At 45.0% G+C, this 19,666-nt stretch overlaps 1 protein-coding gene across 1 annotated transcript in view; it reads left to right on the forward strand.

Annotated features, from left to right (window-relative positions):
- The first annotated feature begins 202 nt into the window (after window positions 1-202).
- DPT (dermatopontin) overlaps window positions 203-19,666 on the forward strand; it is a 29,697-nt gene continuing 10,233 nt past the window's right edge. The window contains exons 1-2 of the mRNA XM_003785724.3: window positions 203-538; window positions 11,879-12,004. Coding sequence (XP_003785772.1) covers window positions 234-538; window positions 11,879-12,004 — 431 coding nt within the window. The 5' untranslated portion in view covers window positions 203-233. The remainder of the gene's footprint in view (window positions 539-11,878; window positions 12,005-19,666) is intronic.

Raw genomic sequence — 19,666 nt, forward strand, 5'->3', positions numbered from 1 at the left:
TCTTTCTCCAGGGAGTTGCTTCGACTTACATGTTCTTTGCGTATTCCTAGAATTCCACCTTAAAACAAGCTGAACGTCCTTATGGTTGATATCTCAGCACGGAAAAAGTTTTGCTTAAGCAATGACACACTGCAGTTGGATCCTGCTCACCCACATCTGGAAGCCACATGTCAGAGGCGGCTGTATAAAACAGTCAGCCCAGCAAGACATTTTTCGCCATAAGCCCAGGCAGCATGGACCTCACTCTTCTGTGGGTACTTCTGCCCCTGGTCACCGTAGCCTGGGGCCACTACGGTGACTATGGGTACCCGTACCAGCAGTATCACGACTACAGCGATGACGGGTGGGTGAATCTGAACCGGCAGGGCTTCAGCTTCCAGTGTCCCCACGGGCAGGTGGTGGTGGCCGTGAGGAGTATCTTCAACAAGAAGGAAGGTTCTGACAGACAGTGGAACTACGCCTGCATGCCCACACCCCACACTCTCGGGGAACCCTCGGAGTGCTGGTGGGAGGAGATCAACCGGGCTGGCATGGAATGGTAAGAACAGCCTCTCACTCGGGCTGGGAACTTCTCTGTGTGTCCCTCACTCGACCCTCAGGGAATATCAGCACCTAAAGCCTGGGCAAATCCTACCCCGACCTTACCATGGCATGCTCTGGGTGCAGCAGGTCTGCTGCAGAGCCGAGGATGTTACAGGACAAAATTCCAGACTAGGGGGTGTTCGTGGGGGGTGGACTTCTTTGTAGCTCTGTTCCTTCCAGAACCAACCCCACCTGCTCTCAGTGCGGGCCAGGGTTTGGTGGGGGTCTGCGCCAAGTTTACTAGACTGCCACAAGTAAGTCCAGAAATTGACAGTAAGAAACTTTACAGCCATTGACTTTGCTGTGCCATTTGAGTGACATTTTCATTTCATAGCAATTACTTTTTACTGTTTTACAAATCTATTGACCCATAATAGTTCGGGGAAAAATAATCATTTGAGTCCTCAGCACGTAGAAGTTTGAGAAATATTGATTTAGAGCAAAGTGAATGAGGGAGAGGGGACAAAGAAATTTAAGCAGAGGGAAATGAAATGAAGTAGCTCTCTGCTTCCCAGATTAAATGTGTTTTCACCATTATGAGTACTGAGGTTCTTCTCTTCGTCTGAATTTAAAGTGGGTTTCATGGCTGGTAAATATTTTACTGAAGGCTTTTAGAGAGGTGCTGTCCTCTTCTGACGGCACTCCATCTAGTCAGTGCATGGAATGGGTCATGGAATTGCTCTTCTCTGTGGGATGTGACTGATGCAGCAGTCCCAGCCCCAGGTCAGGGTCAGGAGCCCACCCCAGTAGCCATTGACCACTAGGCCAGTTATTCACAGCAACCTAGATGGAGCCACACCTGGGGAATTGACAGAGGGGGCAGATGGCCCCAGGGAAGGCAGGCCCAAGAGGAGCAGACCCAGCTGGCAGGCTGCCACCCGTGTTCTCTGCAGAATGAGCCAGAAGACAGAGGCCTTCCATAGGCACTCCGCGTACTGGGGTTTGGGAGTGGTCAAACATAAACCCCCAGGCTCACACAACCAGATGACGATGGGAATCCAAAAGGAAAAGGTGCTGGTGGGTGGGGGAGACAGGCAGAGACAGGCAAGGGAGGGGGCTACCAGGTAACCAGGCAGCTGCCATTACTGAGCACTGACTCTGGGCTGGCACCAAGCTCAGTGCTTCATGTGGATTATCTCATTTAATGCTCAAAACGAAGCTACACGTCATTGTATAGGTAGACAAACTGCGGTCTAAAGACCAGATGCTTCCTCAGTTAGAAAGCTGAGATTTGGGTCCAGAGAGGCTTTGCTCCAAAGAGTTTACACTTAGCCACAGTGCTGTGCTCCTGAGCGCCTGCTGCCTCCACCCAGCAAAGGTTTCCACCCCAAAGCCAAGCAGGGCCAGGACCACAGGACCAGACTCAGGGCAGATCTTCATCAGGGACAGGGTGGGGATCTATAAGATCACAACAGAAGACCTGCCCTGGGCACCAGCTTGGTTACCATGGCTGAGGAGGGGCCCAGCCAGCTGCTGGAAGGTAGGGGGAGAGAACTCACATAGGTAGCTGCAAGAGGGGGAACCGACGCTGTGGAGGCTGCTTGGACAGGAGGCCATCCTCACCCACCCCACTGCCTCTGGCAAACAGATTTAATTATCCAAAACCCCTCCTGCCAGAGGGCTGACTATAAGGGCAGGCTCACCTTGAGGACAATCTCTGGTGACTCCCCACAGCTGGACCCATCGCCCAGCATATTACGTAGAAATGTCCTAGGTACGACTCATCCTGAGTCCTCCCATCTCAGGGGGACCATCACATACATGGATGGACTCCCCTTCTAACATCCCATTTTCAGAGCCATAGTAAAGTACCACCAGCGACTCTCAACAGCTAGAGGACAAGCCCTAGGGTCCTGGTTCTAATGACAACTTGCATTGTCACTTTGGCCAAGGTGCTCAACCCTGCAGGCTCCTCCCTCATCTGGGAAATGAGCAAAGTGACAGCTCAGCTGTGAAAACCCGCTTGGCTTTTCCTTACGTTCTGTTAATATTTGTGTTCATCCCTGCTAGGGAAGGAAGCCAGACGATGATTAGTTTTAAACTTGCTGACTTGTGACTGGTTGGTCATGAACTCCCAGACTACATAGAGAAAAGCAAAAGATTTGGAAGAAGGTGAACTAACATGGTTTTGTTTGGTCCATGAGAGTCAAGGGAAGAGCTGACAGGCAAGATGGCTCTTCTGCCTCCTCTTTTTTTGTATTTTTGGAAATGAAGCATCCAGTGTTGTTGGGTTTTTTTTCTTCCTTTCATCCTTTCTTGCCTCCTTCTTCCCCTCCACTAACCTCAGGCTTGACTCAAAAACATGCAAACTGCTTCTTCACAATAGCACTCCCCTACCCCAGGACTGACTCCTCGTTACCCCAGATGCACTTTGTAATTCATCGTGACTTGACTTCCAACTCCAATCTCAGTGAAAAATCTTGAAGGAAAGAATTGCTCACAGGTCAGGGAGTGATTACATCCTCCTGTTGGCTGTAGGCTCTGAATCTGTTTGGGGGAAAGAGTTGATAGTTTGTACAATTTGGCTGCCTTGTGCAAACAAATTAGCTTTCAGACTTATTTTAAAAGAGGGGAGGAGCATCAAACACAGACTTAAAAACATCTAGGATCTGCTGAAGAAACTTATAATTGGGGCATGGTTTTTAAAGGTGCTGCCGTGATAGCTGAGTGACTTGTCATGCTGGGTGTCGCTGGTTCTCCATTGAAAACTACCTCTTTGGGTGCCAGATTCTGAAGCGTGCTGGCCTGAGCCACTGAGACTGTCAGGACGTTCTACCTGGGGCGCCAGGGAGTGGCATATGTAGGTTGGCACAGGCTGCAGGACATCAAGTCCTGTGTGGAACAAGGTGAAGCTGGAATTTTCTAGGGAGGCTGAGCTGTGGCATGCTGGAATCAGGAAACACGGGTTTACAGCTCCTGCATCTACCATGACGCTATGGGAGAAAGTGTAGGCAGGAGAACTCTAAAGCAAATCCAGGTCTACACCAAATGCCTGGCACATCACGTGCGATCAGTAAAGGTTTAATGAACCTAGAAGTGATGTGGCTTATATTGAGCAAGGCAGCTGACTGTTCTGTTTATTGGCACCTGCTTTTTGCCCTGGGCTTCGGACAATCCCAAGGAGACATTTTAAAGTGGTAGTTTATATTAGACTGGCACTGATAAATTCACCCAGGACAAGCCACACGATGGAGAAGAGGAGAAGGGAAAACTATGGCAGAGCCATGCTAGCAGCAAGGAAAATTCAAAGCTGCATAGGTTGGTTGGGAACTCAGTTTGCCATCATCTGACTATTTCCAGAATCCACCCAAGACCACTCTGTAGAGAGCGATCATTCCGATCCATGCTTCTGAGTGTGTAGTGTGCACAGCACCTACCTCCTCCGAGAGGCGTTCCAGGACCCCCTCCGCCAAACCAACATCTCCCTCCTCTCCTCTTCCAACCTGCCTTATCTCCTCCAGTGCACTTGTCACTGCCTGGTTTATATTTGTTTGTTGTTCGTCTCCCTCACCAAAATATAAACCGCAGTGGCTTTGTCTCACTCTCCAGTCTCCCCAATGCCTGGACTAGTGCTGGCACATAGGAGACCCCCAATAAATATGTGGTGAAACGCTAACCCAGACTAGTTAGTGCTACCGGCAGTCCAAATGCCAGCCTGTGTCCCCACCACCCTCAGTAAAGGAGCCTACATATTTTCCCATGGAGGAAGCCACTTTGCTTATATCTTAATTCTTAATATTCCAGCAGCACGTGTCATGTGAGTTGGGGTTTAACATTATTAGTCACATCTCATTTTGGTCGTGTTTACCAACATGCAATGCAATCTTTATAGATTTCCTAAGGATCTCTAGAACATGCCCAGGGGGTAGGCAGTGATGAAGTCTTTATCAGCTTTCCATTCTCTCAGTGATTTTAATGCCTCAAATAAACTTAAGAGATTGAACAGTAAATTCTTTATTTCAAAAAACATGAGGACTAAATGCTACACATTATCTGGTTTGGATCCTAGAACAGAAAAAGAACAGTTGTGGAAAAAGTGATAAAATCCAAATAAAGTCTGCGGTTTAGTGATGTACCAATGTTACTTTCTTAGTGTCCATGAACAGGCCTGAGTTACGAAACATTAGGGGAAGCTGGGTGAAGGGTATCCATGAATCTTATGTATTGTCTTTATCATTCTTCTATAAACATAAAATTACTTTGAATTTAAAAGGTTAAGGAACAAACGTAGGAATGCAGGACAAACAGAGCGTAACAGAATCCAAAAATCCCAGCACTGGAAGGATTCCCAGTGTAACCCAGAGCAAACTCCTGACATCATAGTTTGGGGATTAAGGCCAAGAGCATGGAGCAATTAAAAAGAATTACAGAAATAATTGTACCAAGCATAGGTCCTATGGCCCTAACCTTAATTCATGAGGTGACTTATCATTTAAAATGTAGTCCTTATTTATACTTTCAGTTGCTCATTCACTCACTACCAAAAACGTATTATCACAAACTTTCCCAGACTCTCAGAATATGAAGAAGAATAGAATATTATCTATGCCCTTGAGTTACTTACAGTCTAATCTTATTTGATCTTCACTGCAATCAGGTGTTAGCTGTTACCTCTGTCTCACATAAGGAGAATTGCCCATGCATTGCTGGTGGACGGCAGAGGCAGAACCCAACCCAGCCAGCCCCATGCCACAGTTCTACAAGTGATATGAAATGTGGGTGACATTTTTGTTCTTGGAGAGGGCTGTAGTGAGTGCTCACCTAAAGAAGATATCAGATCCACATAAGAATGGCTTCTGAGGGTAAGAAGGCTGAGTGTGGGAGGACGGGACTGTGGCAGATCTAGGACTCTCGCCAACTTCCCCTCTAGGCCACTCTCCTAAGTGCCAGGAATCAATTGTCCAGGGGAACTTGTGCTTTGCAAAAATGGCTGTGGGTTGTTCTTGTAAAAACGGCAAAAGCTCACTCCTCCTGGCAGGGGATTTGCTTCTGTCTGGATACCTTCTTTGTAATCAATAAGAGGTTCCCACAGAGTTAGGATATCTTTGTGTGTGTGTGTGTGTGTGTATTTGAGTAATGGAAAGTTTACGAACTCTAGAGTCAAAATAATCCTCAAAATGCATTCCCCCTACTATCTTTACACACGTCATCTCAATTCTCAAATCCTCAGTTTCTACATCTATAAAAGTCATGCTCCAGAACTGTTGCGAGATTAGATGAAGTGATATGTGTACATTATTTGCCTTTTGTCCTCAGGACTTACTCAACCTGTGTTTCCTTATGTATAAAATGGTGATGCTGAGCCCGTTTCATAGAATTGTTTTGATGATTAAAACAGTGAAGGTGTGGCTAGTGCTAAGCATGAGGCCTGGCGCATGGGAAGTCCTTGATAAAGGTTATTTGTCATCACTTATTCATGACTACTCTGTGGAAACTGAGACTTCTGAAGGTAAATATCACACAGATGGTAAATTACAAAGGTGGAATTAAAATCCAAACTGTTAGATTCCAGGGCCTCTGATATGTATAATTTTGCTTTTGGAATATATAATTTATTTACAATCTATAAATGTTACATGTGCCTTGTGAATGTCTTGAACACTTGTCACATTTTAATAGACACTGAGGTAAGAGATGTTAGATTTCTTGGCTGACACATGTTGCAATAGCTGACGTTCATGAGCACACAACAAACATGCTCTGATGATCATACAGCTCACACAATCCCTGCTTGGCCTGGAAAACATCTCATAGGATAATCTGAATCTTCTCAGAGGCCTTTGGAGTAACCTGTACTGCCTACATTTTTCCAAAAAGAGTAAAGAATTTGCATTATGGAGAAGTGCTCTCCCCCTGTCCTGTCCTAGGTTTTTCTAAGCTGTTTGGCAAGTCCTGTCTGCTTCATCTTAAAACCTTGGGGAGAGACTAGCAGACTCAAGACCTAGGCATGGAGGAAACAGAAGAATGTGACACAGATAGAGGCAGGAAGATGGCAGGTTGAATGCACCTCAGCACTATATAAAGAGACCATTCCTATCCCCACTGTGGCAGGAGGATTCCAGATCACGTTAGCCCCTAGCATAGAGTAGGTTCTAATGAATATTTGTTCATTAGACTTAATGAAGATTCTAAAATTCCATGGACCATGTTACACATGCTTGATAGCAACTCAAAAATCATTCTAGGGGAAGTAGAATTAACAAAAGTCAATGCTTTACTATAAAAGAATGAAACTCTTTTGGCACAATGTAAGGCCTCATCCATCTTTGGGGAGGGGAAATGAACCTGGGGGTGTTAAGGAGACTACATGACACAGAGTTAGCCACCAGTCTAGACCATGAGCAAAACTTCCCTTGGTTCATCTCTGCAGTGGAGTTGGAGACTGAATAATAGCTCTTGAAGCATGCCTATGTGTATGGAGCTGAGAAGAAAAAGACCAGCATAACCAGCCCATCTATTATGTATTTAATGGAATTTTGAGAGCTCTTGACAGAGGAGGCAGTGTTTCCCTTTACCCTGTTCTACACCTAACTCAATCCCAACTCACTAAGAGTTTGGACTTTCTATAAGTTTGGACTGAGACTAGCAGGGACTGGAAGGAAAGACCGAAAATCCATAGAGTTCACAACCAAAACCAGATGCTCACACACCTTCCAATTTTGGCTTCCATCCTTCTGCCCATCCAACAGCTTTGGACTTGATGAAGAATAAAAACAATAGGGAGAAAGCCTAGATGGAGTATTGATCAGAGCTGAAGGACAATCTCAAAGAGATTTGTGTGTTCCCCAAGAATTTATGGACATAAGCTTTGGCCTCAAATAAATCTCATTTGGGCTTCCAGCTCTTCCAGTTACTATCTTGGCCAGGAGTTTTCAGGACTACTTCACTGAATCCTCACATGTCCTCATGACTTAGGCCAGGCTCCACAAAGCACGGTAAGGTCGGGGACTAGAACTCACGTCTGCTGATCTCTCAACAAGGGTTCTGCTCACCCCCTCCACCGCATCCTGCTTCTTCTGTGTTTTGCCATTACAGACACAGGAAAAGGTTTTCTGGATTTGCTTTCAGGGTGATGACCTGAGAGAAACCATCTTCCAAAAAGCTACTTTCTCAGAAAAGATTCATAAATGTTGTTATTAGAGGAGGGGTGACTGCCTTGTGATTTTCCTTCTGGAAAGTTTCTAGTGTCAGGGGGAGCAGAGCTAAAAGTGCTCCAGTTTGTGAAACTAAAATTGAGCCTCAGCCTTCAAAGAGATAAGAAAAAAAATATATCTTCTCCGGTAGAAAGGAGAGAGTCTTTCAAGCAGGGTACTGGTGCCCTCATGTCCTAAGGAAACATTTCCATAGTGTCTGTTCTGATGCCTCAGTTTGGGTCATGTCATACAACTCACCAGGAAACTCACTGTTGTCTTGGGCCAATACTCTGTTCCACGGACCATTCAGGAAAGACAACCTGGTGCTGTGCAGTGAGTCAGAGCATCAGCTATGCTTTTTGACCACTAACCATCTATTTTAACTGGAGTTTCAGTGATTTTAGCAATGCAGGTCTTTCTAGCTTCCTCAGTCCTGACCGATTCGGAGGCTGCTTCTCTGCTCACCTGCCTGGCTCCTCCCACTGTGGCCAATAGTTAAGTGAGTCTTATTAAAATAAGAAGCTTCTTAAAAAGATGATTGAAAATGAGAGAAATAGAGATGAGGAATGTTCAAAAGTGTATTCATTTTCACTCTCCTCAGGGAGCGGCAATGTTCTGAGGGAGAAGGTGGAAGCAGGAAGGTGGATCACTGACCCAAGTTCCATGAAAACTACATGGTGGGAGTTTCAGGGCCCTTCCCGAATTTGAGGGATGGGCTCTTTAAAAGTTAGTTTTGCCTCTGCTAATGAGAGATTGAGGGGCCAGTCACTTGCTCACGTGTTCTTCCATTAAACTGTTGCTGGACAACAGTGTCAGGCAGTGCAGGGAATACAAAATGAAGATTAAGTGGTTCTTTTCCCCTCAAGGATTTTACCCCTTACCAAGAGTGCTAAGACAAAATAAACAACCTGTGCTACAATGTGGGTTGCTATGACAGCTGACCCCAGTGAGCTTTGTTTTGGGGAGACGACAGGTCAGGGAGTGCAGGTGAATCCCCCAGCCTTTTGCTTAGTGGAGACAGGAGAGCCAAGGGGTGGTTCTCACAAAGTGTGCTCGCAATTGCCATGTAGACTCAATGAAAGTGTAAGGATGACCATAAGGAATTAATTACACATTAAAAGACTATTCTAGGAATTTCATATGTGTTATCCTGTTTAGTCCTCACAATAACTTTAAGAATAAGTATATACTATTCCCATTGTATAGATGAAGAAACTGAGGCCATTAGAAGGTAGGAAGCCTGCCCAAGATGACACAGCTAAGAGCAGCAGAGCACCCATCCAGCAGCATAGCCCCTACTCTTAACCACTCCACTATCTGCTTCCCACAGTAGAAAAGCATACCCCTATAAAGATCCAGTTCTGGAAGAAATGATTTCATACTACCAAACTCCCAAGCAGGCTCACTCTACCAAAATGGGAAGGCGATCAAATCACAGCTGGGAGGAGAGAGTTATACTTGGTTATCTAACTTTCACTGTGTATTGTTAGGCTCTGAGCCTGTAGGGCCCAAATAATCTTCACAGAGCGGCATTATCTGAGGTGGTGTATGAGAAAGTGACATACACATTTCCCATATGGGGGGCAGCGGGGCCAGCTGCTGGCCAAGAGCTGCCAGGGAATTCGTGGAACTTGGATAGCTTCAGAACTGGTACTCCACGAAACAGGTCTGCTTATCTTTCCACATTTATTTTTACTAAGGGGAACTTACCAACAGTATACAAGACAAACCAAAACAGTGGAACACAGCTCCAGGGAAACCACGGCCCTGCTCAGTGCTGAAAGAACTCCCATTTAGAGGAAGAAGGAATTTTAGTACTGGTGAGAGGGGGAGGCATAGAGGGTACTAGCTCGCTGGTCCTTCTCTCTTTGGACCCATGTAAGCATTGCTTATGGCTCTTACAATTTCATACTGAAATTCCCTCTCACTCACAATACTAGAGATTGAGATATAATAGACCATTATGGAAGATTGAGCCCCAAAGCTACCTTTCCACCATGCTATGACCCTCGTTCATTCCAGTTCTGTGGCTTCCTGAAATATGCCAGGCATTACCAAGTGGTAATACTCCTGATGAGAAGCAAAGGAAGGTAAAGGAAAAAGGCCAGATCATCAAAGGGCCAGAGGCCTCAAATTACATCTTAATTTGCACTATGCATCTCCTATAGCTGAGTTACAAGCCCTGAGAATAGGGGATTCAAGCTCATTAGGATAGTTGACTGAATCCAAGCCCCTCGCTCAGTTCTTCTATTAACACAGTAGCAAAGCGAGCGGTGCAAAAGAGTAGTATAGTTGCTGAATGTACAAATAAAGAAATAAATACATGCATATTTGCAAAATGCATGCATGAATGAATAAATGAATAATAACTGGGTAAAAAGGATGAATGACTTGCAACCCAAGACCTGAAGTGTATTTAATATCTCACTTTGTCAGATCCACAAGTTCATCTTCAGCCACGGAAAAGAATAAATGAAATCTAGTTGCTGATGGTGTTATAGTTTGTGCCTTAGCAAGTCCCTGTTTAGTTAGAACAGGGTACTTATTCTTATTCTATACATTATATTTTCTAGAAACTTACCTTTACTTGGAAAACTGAGTTGTATTCCTGCAGCTGCCAGGCCGCGTCACACAGACAACTGCGTTCTCTTCTCTCTTATGACAGGGGCCGAGTCGATGGCTGGGGTGGGTGAGAACTGCCAAGAAATAGAGGTAGCTAAATATCTATTCTGGAAGATCCTCTAAAGATCTCATTCCACATAAGGTGAGCGCCCACTGTGGTCAGGTAGAAAACGGCATCCTCATCATCAAAGCAAAATGTGGTAAGCCTGAAGGACATGGGACCCTGGGATTTGGGGCAGAAATGGGAGAAAGCAACACGGAGATAGAATAAAAGAAGAAACATTTGTGCTGTTCTAAAGTAACGCTTGGTTAGGAATGGGCTGTGCAAACTGGCAAGAGCAAAGGGAGAATGAAAGAGTCCAATTCTTTCTAGTGTGTGAACTAGAGTGGAGAAATTACTGTATTTAAAGAATTCAGGTAGAACAGGATAGGGACCCTGAGAGGGAGCAAAGAAGTTTGAGTGGCCTGTAGCAAATCTGTAAGAAGTGCCGCCATGGTTGGGACCCTCCCTCAGCCGTGGGAATGGAATTCTGAGAAAAACGCACCCTGGTTTGTGGGGAGCTTAGGGCTAGATTCCTGGATAAGTAGTGAGAATCGGGGATGTGTTCCAAGCTTTCCCACTTGATCGTCTGGACGAATCGTGGTACCCATCAGGGCTTTGCGTGCTGTGTAAGGGCAGAACAAATAAATGGTCCTCCTCGGGCTCCATGTCCAAGGGCTCTGCTCTTAAGCAGAAGAAATGCTCATTTGAAGTCCACCAATGTCTTGTATTTCTCTTCATCTTCTTTATTTAATTTTTATTTTTTATTAAGTCATAAACACATAGATCATGTATACATTGATGTCTTTATGGGGTACAATGTGCTGATTTTATATACAATTAAGACTGCTTACATCAAACTAGTTAATATAGCCTTCACCTCATTTACTTAATTATTGTGTTAAGGCATTTATACTCTATACTTAAGAGTACCTGTAACCTTGCAATATGAACATAGGAATGGTCCCACCTCTTAATTACCCTCCTTCCATCGAATTTCCCTCCTCCCCTCCGATCCCCCTCATCTTCCCTCCTTCATCTTGGGCTATAGGTGTGATTTATCTTTCTTATGAAAGTGTCATTATAAATTGATTTCATAATTCATCTTCTATTTATTTTTAATTCGAGTAAAAATGAATGACATGATCTTCCATTGGACATGTCATGAAAAATACAATCCTGTATTTGTAAAATGTTACATGTAAATTCTATATGCATCCATTCATTCATTCTTCCATCGTGTATTCATGGAGGTAAGTCAGGAGCAGTGTTCCCCAAACTTCCTTCAGTAGAAAGATACTAAACCATTTGGATTTCAATGGTGAGCCTATGACATGTCTATAAATATAACAAAGACTTAATAATTTGCATAAAATGGAATAATTTGTTAGGGGGTTAGTTCAGTGACAGACTGTGAAACTGGCAGAGGGGGGGTCTTGGGAAGGGATCTGTTTCTGTGTCATCGTCCCCAGGTTCCCAGGAGCTGTTCTCTTGTCCTCAGGTACCAGACGTGCTCAAACAACGGCCTGGTGGCAGGGTTCCAGAGCCGCTACTTCGAGTCAGTGCTGGACCGGGAGTGGCAATTTTACTGCTGTCGCTACAGCAAGAGGTGCCCATATTCCTGCTGGTGAGTCTGGTGGCTGAACCCCATCCCTCATGACTCCTGGGGCTGGCGCGGAGCCTTCGGGAGTGACCTGGTCCATGTTTCTGGCTTCAGATAAGCCTGAGCTATCACAGACAAGGCTGGAAGGCAACAGCTACCCTAAGGCAGAGAATGAATGAATGCATGAGTTAATGCTCACACTGAGAAGGCCTTTACAGAGTACCCAACCCAATGCTCTCATATTCTTTTGGCAAAAAAAAGAAAACAAAACAATTGAGCGGACAGTGAGTGATCGGCCCAAAGTCTCCCTGCTATTTCAGGGAAGGCCAAGTCTTGAGCTGGGGCCTGCTGACTCCTGTCCCTTGTCTTCTTTTCCTTCTCCCCTGCAACCTCCTCATCACATCCACGGCTGGACCTATTCAGGAATCTATCTCCCTGCAATCTCTCTTGGAGGGAAACTAACCCTGTCATGAGTCAGTGTATAGTAATAGATACAAAAAAAGATGTTGCTGTTTTCTGGATCAATTTGAAATTCCGGCTAGTAATAATTTGTTCCTTTCCCTCTCCCAGGGCTGATGAATGTGTATAAACTATTTATTTACTTTGATAACTTATACTGAGTGTTGGTAACACAACTTGTCTCAGGTTTTTTGGTCTGTAAATGAGCCAGGTGTTTCTGGGTTGGGCAGAGGAATCCAGAAGTGTCCCTCACTGGAAGGCCGGCTCACGCACGTGACTTGTCTCTGTGCAGTGGGGCTTGGAAGGACAGCCTGGGGGTTATGCTTGCTCTGGGTAACCCTGGGGGTTACCACACAGATGCCCAAGTGGTGCGTGATGTCTCTAGGGACAGACAGCTCTAAAAGCTTAACATTTTTCTTTGGAAAAAAGAAGTCAGCCATTATTTATTCCCTCCCTGTGTGAGGGAATAGGGACCTTCTTCTCAGCTCTTTAAAACTGCTTCTGTAATCTTGGGGGTGGGACACAGGTATAACAGGGACTTGATCTAACAAATGCAATCAGTGAAACCTAATTCTTTGTACCCTCAATGAACCCCAAAGAATAAATAAATAAAAATTAAAAACAAACAAACAAAAAATCCCTGCTTCCATAAGGCAGATCGTACCGTGCCCTGGCAGGTGAGCAGGCCAGGCTAGGGTTCATAGATGAGGGAGATGGAACTCCTTGGTATAGGCAACAAGAAACTCGAGTTCCAGCCTCTGTGCTGGCCCCACCTTACCTCTCTCTGCTCCTCTCCTCCTCCTTGTCCCCTCCCTGCTGTCGCTGTGCTGGCTCTAGCAAGTCACTTTATTTACTTCTCTGCAGAAACTGAAGTGTATTACTTCAGCGATGGCCACCTTTTCTGAGTGAGGATCCAAGGTTTATAAATCCGATACAAACGCCAGACTTTGTCTTCACAGGGGAGCTGTACTTAAGCTTGTTTATACGAAAGTTTGCAGGGAATTTCACAAGTCCCCACACCCCCTAAAGGCTATTCACCGACACACTTCCAAGAACCCCAGATCACAAGTTGAAACTCCCAGGACTAGAAGATTAACTCCAAAGGCACATTAGCAAAAGGCAATCCAGATGCCAGAACTGTTTTCAAAGAGAAGATGAAGGTTCCAAAGAAGAGTGAACCCCCAGGGAAGGGGAGAGTAGGTAGGCACCTGCCTGCTGTGACGGGGGCTTGCCCCAGGCTTCCCTTCCTGGTCTGCTAACAGAAGGGCTTTTCCTACAAAGAACCAGTCTCTCATTTTTTGAAAGCCATTAAAAGCCAGTTAAAATGCAAATAAGTCACCTGAAAGAGCAAGCAAACCTAGTACTCAGTTAGTGAATCCATTTGCCACATTAGCAAAATTTCCCTGGATCAGACTCTGAAGGAACACATGGGGTTGGGAGGCAGGGGGTGGGGACGGCCAAGAGGAGTGTGTTCAGGGGCAGGAGAGGGACTGGGTGGAGGTGGAGGCAGCTTAAGAGGACCACAGCAGATAGGGTGGAGAGGCTGAGCCCCCTGGAGGTGTGTGGCCTGTCCCCTGGCCCTTAGATTAGGATGACCAGACATCCTGATTTTGGCGGGACAGTCCCGCTTGTCAACGATTTGTCCTGCGTCCTGCGGCGTTTTAAAAAAGTCCCGATTTTTGGAAAGAATGCACGAACGGGCTGGAGAACAAGAAGGGAATATACGGTTTTCGGCCGCCATATGGCTAGTTCACCAGAATATGAATTTTATATTATTTTTGTTAATTTTATGATGTTAAACTGTAATAAATAATTGCTGAGAAGTGATTATGGAGAACAGCTTATCAAAGTTTGCATTGTTGTCAGGCCTTGCCTGCCCGGTCGCCCCCCCCCAACCCGTGCCCCGGGCCCCAGCTCCGCCCCCTGCTCCGCCCTCCGCTCCACCCCCGCGCCATGTTGTCCTGCCTTACAGATGTTAGAATCTGGTCACCCTACCTTAGATGCCTCTGCTACAGTACCTGTGCCGCATTTGACTACCTGTCTACTGTTGTCCCACTCGCCGGGACTGTGAGCATCTGGAGGATTCGATACTCATTCCCCTTTGTACCCCTGTACCTAGCATAGTGCCCGGAGCAAAGCTGTCTTCTCAACAGCTGTGGCATGAAGGCTCAGATGAGTGATTCTGGAGGGTGTGCAGAGTAAAACAAAATGCTCCAGAAAACATAATTTTCTTACTAAAAAATTGTTCTTAATCTCTCCCTACCAACCTCACCCCTCTGCCTGTCAGCTATATCCAAGCAGAGATCTTTGTACTGGTAAATGTCAAGCAATTTAAATAATGCCAGGCACACAGCAGGCAGGCACCAACATCTGTTGGGTGAATGAATAACTTCAGCCGACTTCCCAGTTCAGTTGTAAAGATGAAATGAGATAACACATGCCTGGCAGGGCTACTGGCTGATCACACAGGGCTGGCCCATCTAGAAGCTGCGTCCCCTTCACCCTCCTAGCTGCAGGACAAACTCTAGTCTCCTCACCAACTAAGAGGCCTTTCAAAGGCAGACTCCGCCCCGGGTCAACCCATCATGGGTCAGATAGCCTTGTAGGCAGCTGAAGTTGAAACTGGAGTTTGTTACACTGAGGAATAAGACACACACAGTCTCTTGGGGGTGCACTGACTCATTCTTCCCCAGTAAAGGAGGAGTCAAATGGACAGCTACATTCTTCATTGCAGGCCAGGCCAGAGGTGTCTGCTGGATGGAGGAGACCCTCCCATGTCTGCCACCATGCCAGGTCATGGCTGGCCACCTGGCTCCTGTTGGTCATTTCTCCAAACAGAGAAAGGACAGGAAGTGGGCTTAGGGCCTAAGGCTTTGGGAGACAAGGCAGGCAAGAAACTGAGGCTCATAGGTTTTAGAAAAGTTGTCAAACAGCAGAGATAGGGGTGGAATAAAAGGGAAAAACATCTAACCCTGGATTTCTGTGACCCATGTCAACACTCAGAGCATCACTGCTTGAAGCCTATCCTGTTTACTTGGCTTCCAAGGGCTGAAAAAGACAGAATATTTGTGTCTCAAGTTCCACTGCTGTTCCAATGATGCCCCAGCCTTCCAGTGGTCACGCAGGAGCTGGTTCCAGGCTGCTGCGACTTCCCCACAAATGCTGAATAGCCTCATGCTCACAGACTTCAGAAATGACTTCTCAAGTTCCCCTTGATGCAGCTCACCAACCTAAGATGCTAAGAATTCAATGATAATGGTGATCCCCAAGTGGGAATAATGTCCCAGGGTTAAAGATTGACAAGTAAAGGTAAGCAACTTTTTTTGAGTTGCATCCAGGCTCTGGTGGCAAAATTTACCCCTAGTCTTGGTCTGCAATGGTCTCCCCACATCCACTGGCACCTCCATCCACATGCTCCTCACCCCTCTTCACCCCATCCCACCACCCAAACACAGTGCAGCAGTCAGTGGAACCAAGTAGGGGCAAGGAGAGAGAACTTCTCAGAAAGACACGTAGGTTGACTTTGAAGCAAGGCCTGCTGAAGTATGCTGGCTCGATGGCTAAGAAAGCGCCGAGAGGTATGATAGTTATCAGAAGAAATGCCACTTTTTCAAAGAAAACCTTGGGGAAGCAGCAAAATGAGATAACAGTATGCATCAGGGTACACGGTATATGAATCATTATCCCACCGGTGTGTCTAGACATTTTAGTAGCATCTCTAAATTGCCCGAGGCATGACATAATATTATATGTCTTTCTACCTGGAACAAAGTTTTTAGAGCCATGTTTTTCAATCTTTTTTATCTCTCGGCACACTTGAACCTGTAGTTAAACTTCTACAACGTGCTTAAACTATGTTCACAAAAAAAAAAAAAAAAAAGAAAGAAAGAAAGAAAAGAAAAAGGGCAAAAACCACATACTTTCTGTGCTTTGAACTTCTTTCGAAAATTATTTATTTAATGATCTTTAAAATTTTTCACAACACACCTGAGATCCTCTCACAGCGCCCCAGTTGAAAATCACTGTTCACGGAGCGTAAATTAGGTCTTATTTCTTTAGCCTCTTAAGCCTGGCACAGAGCAGATGCGTAATCAATTTGTTGAATCAGTAACCAAGTGTTGAAGGCCCCTAGAAGCAGTAATGATGGTGAACACTGACATGGATGTGATGGAGTTTTACAGGGGACAAAGACTCTCGTCATGGCTTGGTCTATTTTATTCACTTCTTTTAACAGCCCCGCAGAGTGAAGTGAGAACTGTTTTCCCACACCTTCCCCCAGTGAAATGCTGATAACCCTCCTGTTCAAAACCTTCCCTTGCTTCACCTCCAGTAGCTTGAATTACCTCCTGGGAAGCTGGAGGCATGTGGGTGGGGACCACCGTTCTCCCTTCCCACTTTGAAAGCTGCAATACGGAGCCTGACGCTCTTTTGAACTAGCTAAGTGAGCACCTAGCATCTCTGCGCTTATGAGTGTTTAGGGATTCAGAAATCTGACCACTCTTGACTAGAAAAATCAAATCATCTAGCCAATTCCCCAAGGCCTGTGGGAGTTATTTGTTTGGTGGAAACCAAGGTGTGGCTTTCATTTCATTTTGTGCAGTTTCTTGTTGTAGATTACAGCATCCCTGAACTCTGGCAAGAAAGCAAATTCCTGATAGATGCGGACATGTCTGTTACAAAATAGTCCCCACTGGATGGGATGAGTATCTAAATTTGACACATGTTTATTTATATGTGAGGATTTGAATTCTTAATCTAGTGGTCCACAAACCATAAACACATGTCACTGAAGTAGCCGCAACCCTTCAGAGACTGTTTGTAATAATCCCTCCTCTCCAAACAGCTGACAGATGAACACTGCACACCAGGCTCCTGTCCACGCACTGACTATGTGTCCCAGGAGCTGATGCTTTTGAGTTGAGCAACTACAGCAGAACCTCCATGGTGACCATCTCCCTACACTGACCACCTCCTTAAGTTGACCTAATTTCCATAGTCCAGACGTGCACCACATGTTCGTCTCAGTTCAGCAGGCCTCGTTTCTGATGTCGACTTTGGGTGGTCCACTTACAGAGGTTCCACTGTCTTTCCTTTTCTAAATAATTGTTTTGCAGATCCATGGCCTTTCATTAGCTTCCTTAGATACCATGAATATATTTGGACCATGAACATAAAGAATCGACGTAGATGACTTTTATGTTCTCTTCAACCCTGAGATTCTATGACGCTCGGACTTGCCTTCTCCACTGCCTAACTCCCACTCCTGTGCTCCAATCATAAGCCTGAGAGTGGTTTTTCTTAATTTTTGGTTAGCTCTAGTTAACAACAGTATTAGTTACTGAGAACTTTTCACCAAACACCCAGACAAAGCTAATCTTTAACTCTTGTTCTCATTTTTCAGATTTTAAGACAAAGTGGGGAGTGTTTGCATGACTACTCCCCATAACGTTGTGTCAGGGACAGGAACGAACTCACAGGGCCCTGTGTTGCCGTGTCTGTCCCATGCCACCCCTGCACGGGTGGCCTCCTGCAGCACAGCGCCCAGAGGTCCAGCAAGGCGGGCAGCTTCTCTCTGAGCAAACTGGAAACCTTTGTTGTACTAGGACTGCATGTTACATCTTAAAACCCTTCCCAATCCAATGTTTCTGCCACCCACATACTCCCCAGCGCTTATTTATTTTGGCCAAGAATGAGGTTGGTGGACTACTTGTAATTATACTACAGTTTTAAAAGAGAAAAATGTAAATAGGAACTCACTTGATGATTTTATTATCTATTTTAGGCTCTCTACAATAATGAAAGTGTTTTTGTTTATTTTTGTTTATAATTTTTTTGAGTGGACACTTCTTGAAGCAATCTCCAGGATGAAGGCCAGGCTTCCTCTTGCACGTCTCACAGTAGAAAATGGTTTCTCTCCTTCCACCTTTCTCATTTATTCTGCTGCAAACCATGTAATCCTTGGTTGATTTTTTTTTTCATTTTGCATTATAAAATGCATCTGCCAACTTCCTCGTGTGTCGGGAGATGACGGTCTTCCCCTCTTTCTTGCATTTCTGTTCCTCACATTGTTCACAAGCTGAGTAACGAGATTTCTCCTGTAACCAAGGTGTGTCTGTACTTTCTCTCCACTCTCCCTATCTAATGAGTAAAGGATGAAGCCGTTCACAACTGCCACATCCATCAGCCAGGAGAATAATTATTTCCACCACTTGTAGGGCCACCTTGTAAATCAGTACTGATCAGCTCAGTCCACTCTTTCCAGAACAGCAGCTGTGACTCCCTTTACGTTATCCTAAAATAACTGTTGGGTTTTCAAAATGAACAGGCTGTTTCTTCCTATAACCAGTGTTTGAGGGCCAAAGAATGTGCTCAGGATTGTCACTACCTCTTGTCACAGAATGAGAGGCACACAAAAAAAGAAAGCAATGCACTGGACATCTTCTGATATCATGGTAGAAGGAATGACTTTCATTCCTTATGGAAAATCATTATGTCAGATGAGGTCTAACATAGGATTGGTCTCACATTGGCTTCAGATGCTTCTGTGATCTACCAGCAATCATTGCCTGGCATTACATGACACAGAAAGCACTCGTTTTGGCAAACAGCAGCCCCTCTGAACTTCAGCAAAATCCATCATCCCTGTCATCAGCTGGAGTGGCTGTTGTAATTACTGTGCCCTATTTATATGTAATTTACACATTTATGGCAGATCTACCCCATCTGCAGGTTCCTCATCTAAGAGTTCAACCAACGATGGGTAGAAAATATTTAGGGAAAAAAATGCAACAATAAAAAAATACAAGTAGAAAAAAATACAATATCCCAACTGTTTACATAAATGTACATTGTATTAGGCATTAAGAATAATCTAGAAGTGATTTAAAGCATACGAGAGGACATGTGCAAGTCATAGGCAAATGCTACACTATTTTTTTTTACACCATTTTTTATAAGGAAAAACTTGGGCGTCTGCAGACTTGGGTGTTCACAGGGGTCCTGGAACCAATACCTTATGGAAACTATTGGACTGTATAAACTGTATTTATTACCTGTATGTGGGGGATTCCTTCCTCTCTGTGCTAAAAACTTCAAAAGCAGAAATTTTACCAAGGTAGCTGGTTGTCTTACTATTAGTTAACCCTACTATTAGTTAGGCTACCCTAACTACCTAAAACAAAGTACGCCACTCAATTACAGACCAAATCTGTTGCTTCATTCAATCTA

The sequence above is a fragment of the Otolemur garnettii genome, unplaced genomic scaffold, assembly GCF_000181295.1.
Source record: "Otolemur garnettii isolate 467f Iridium unplaced genomic scaffold, OtoGar3 scaffold00016, whole genome shotgun sequence".
Classification (NCBI taxonomy): domain Eukaryota; kingdom Metazoa; phylum Chordata; class Mammalia; order Primates; family Galagidae; genus Otolemur; species Otolemur garnettii.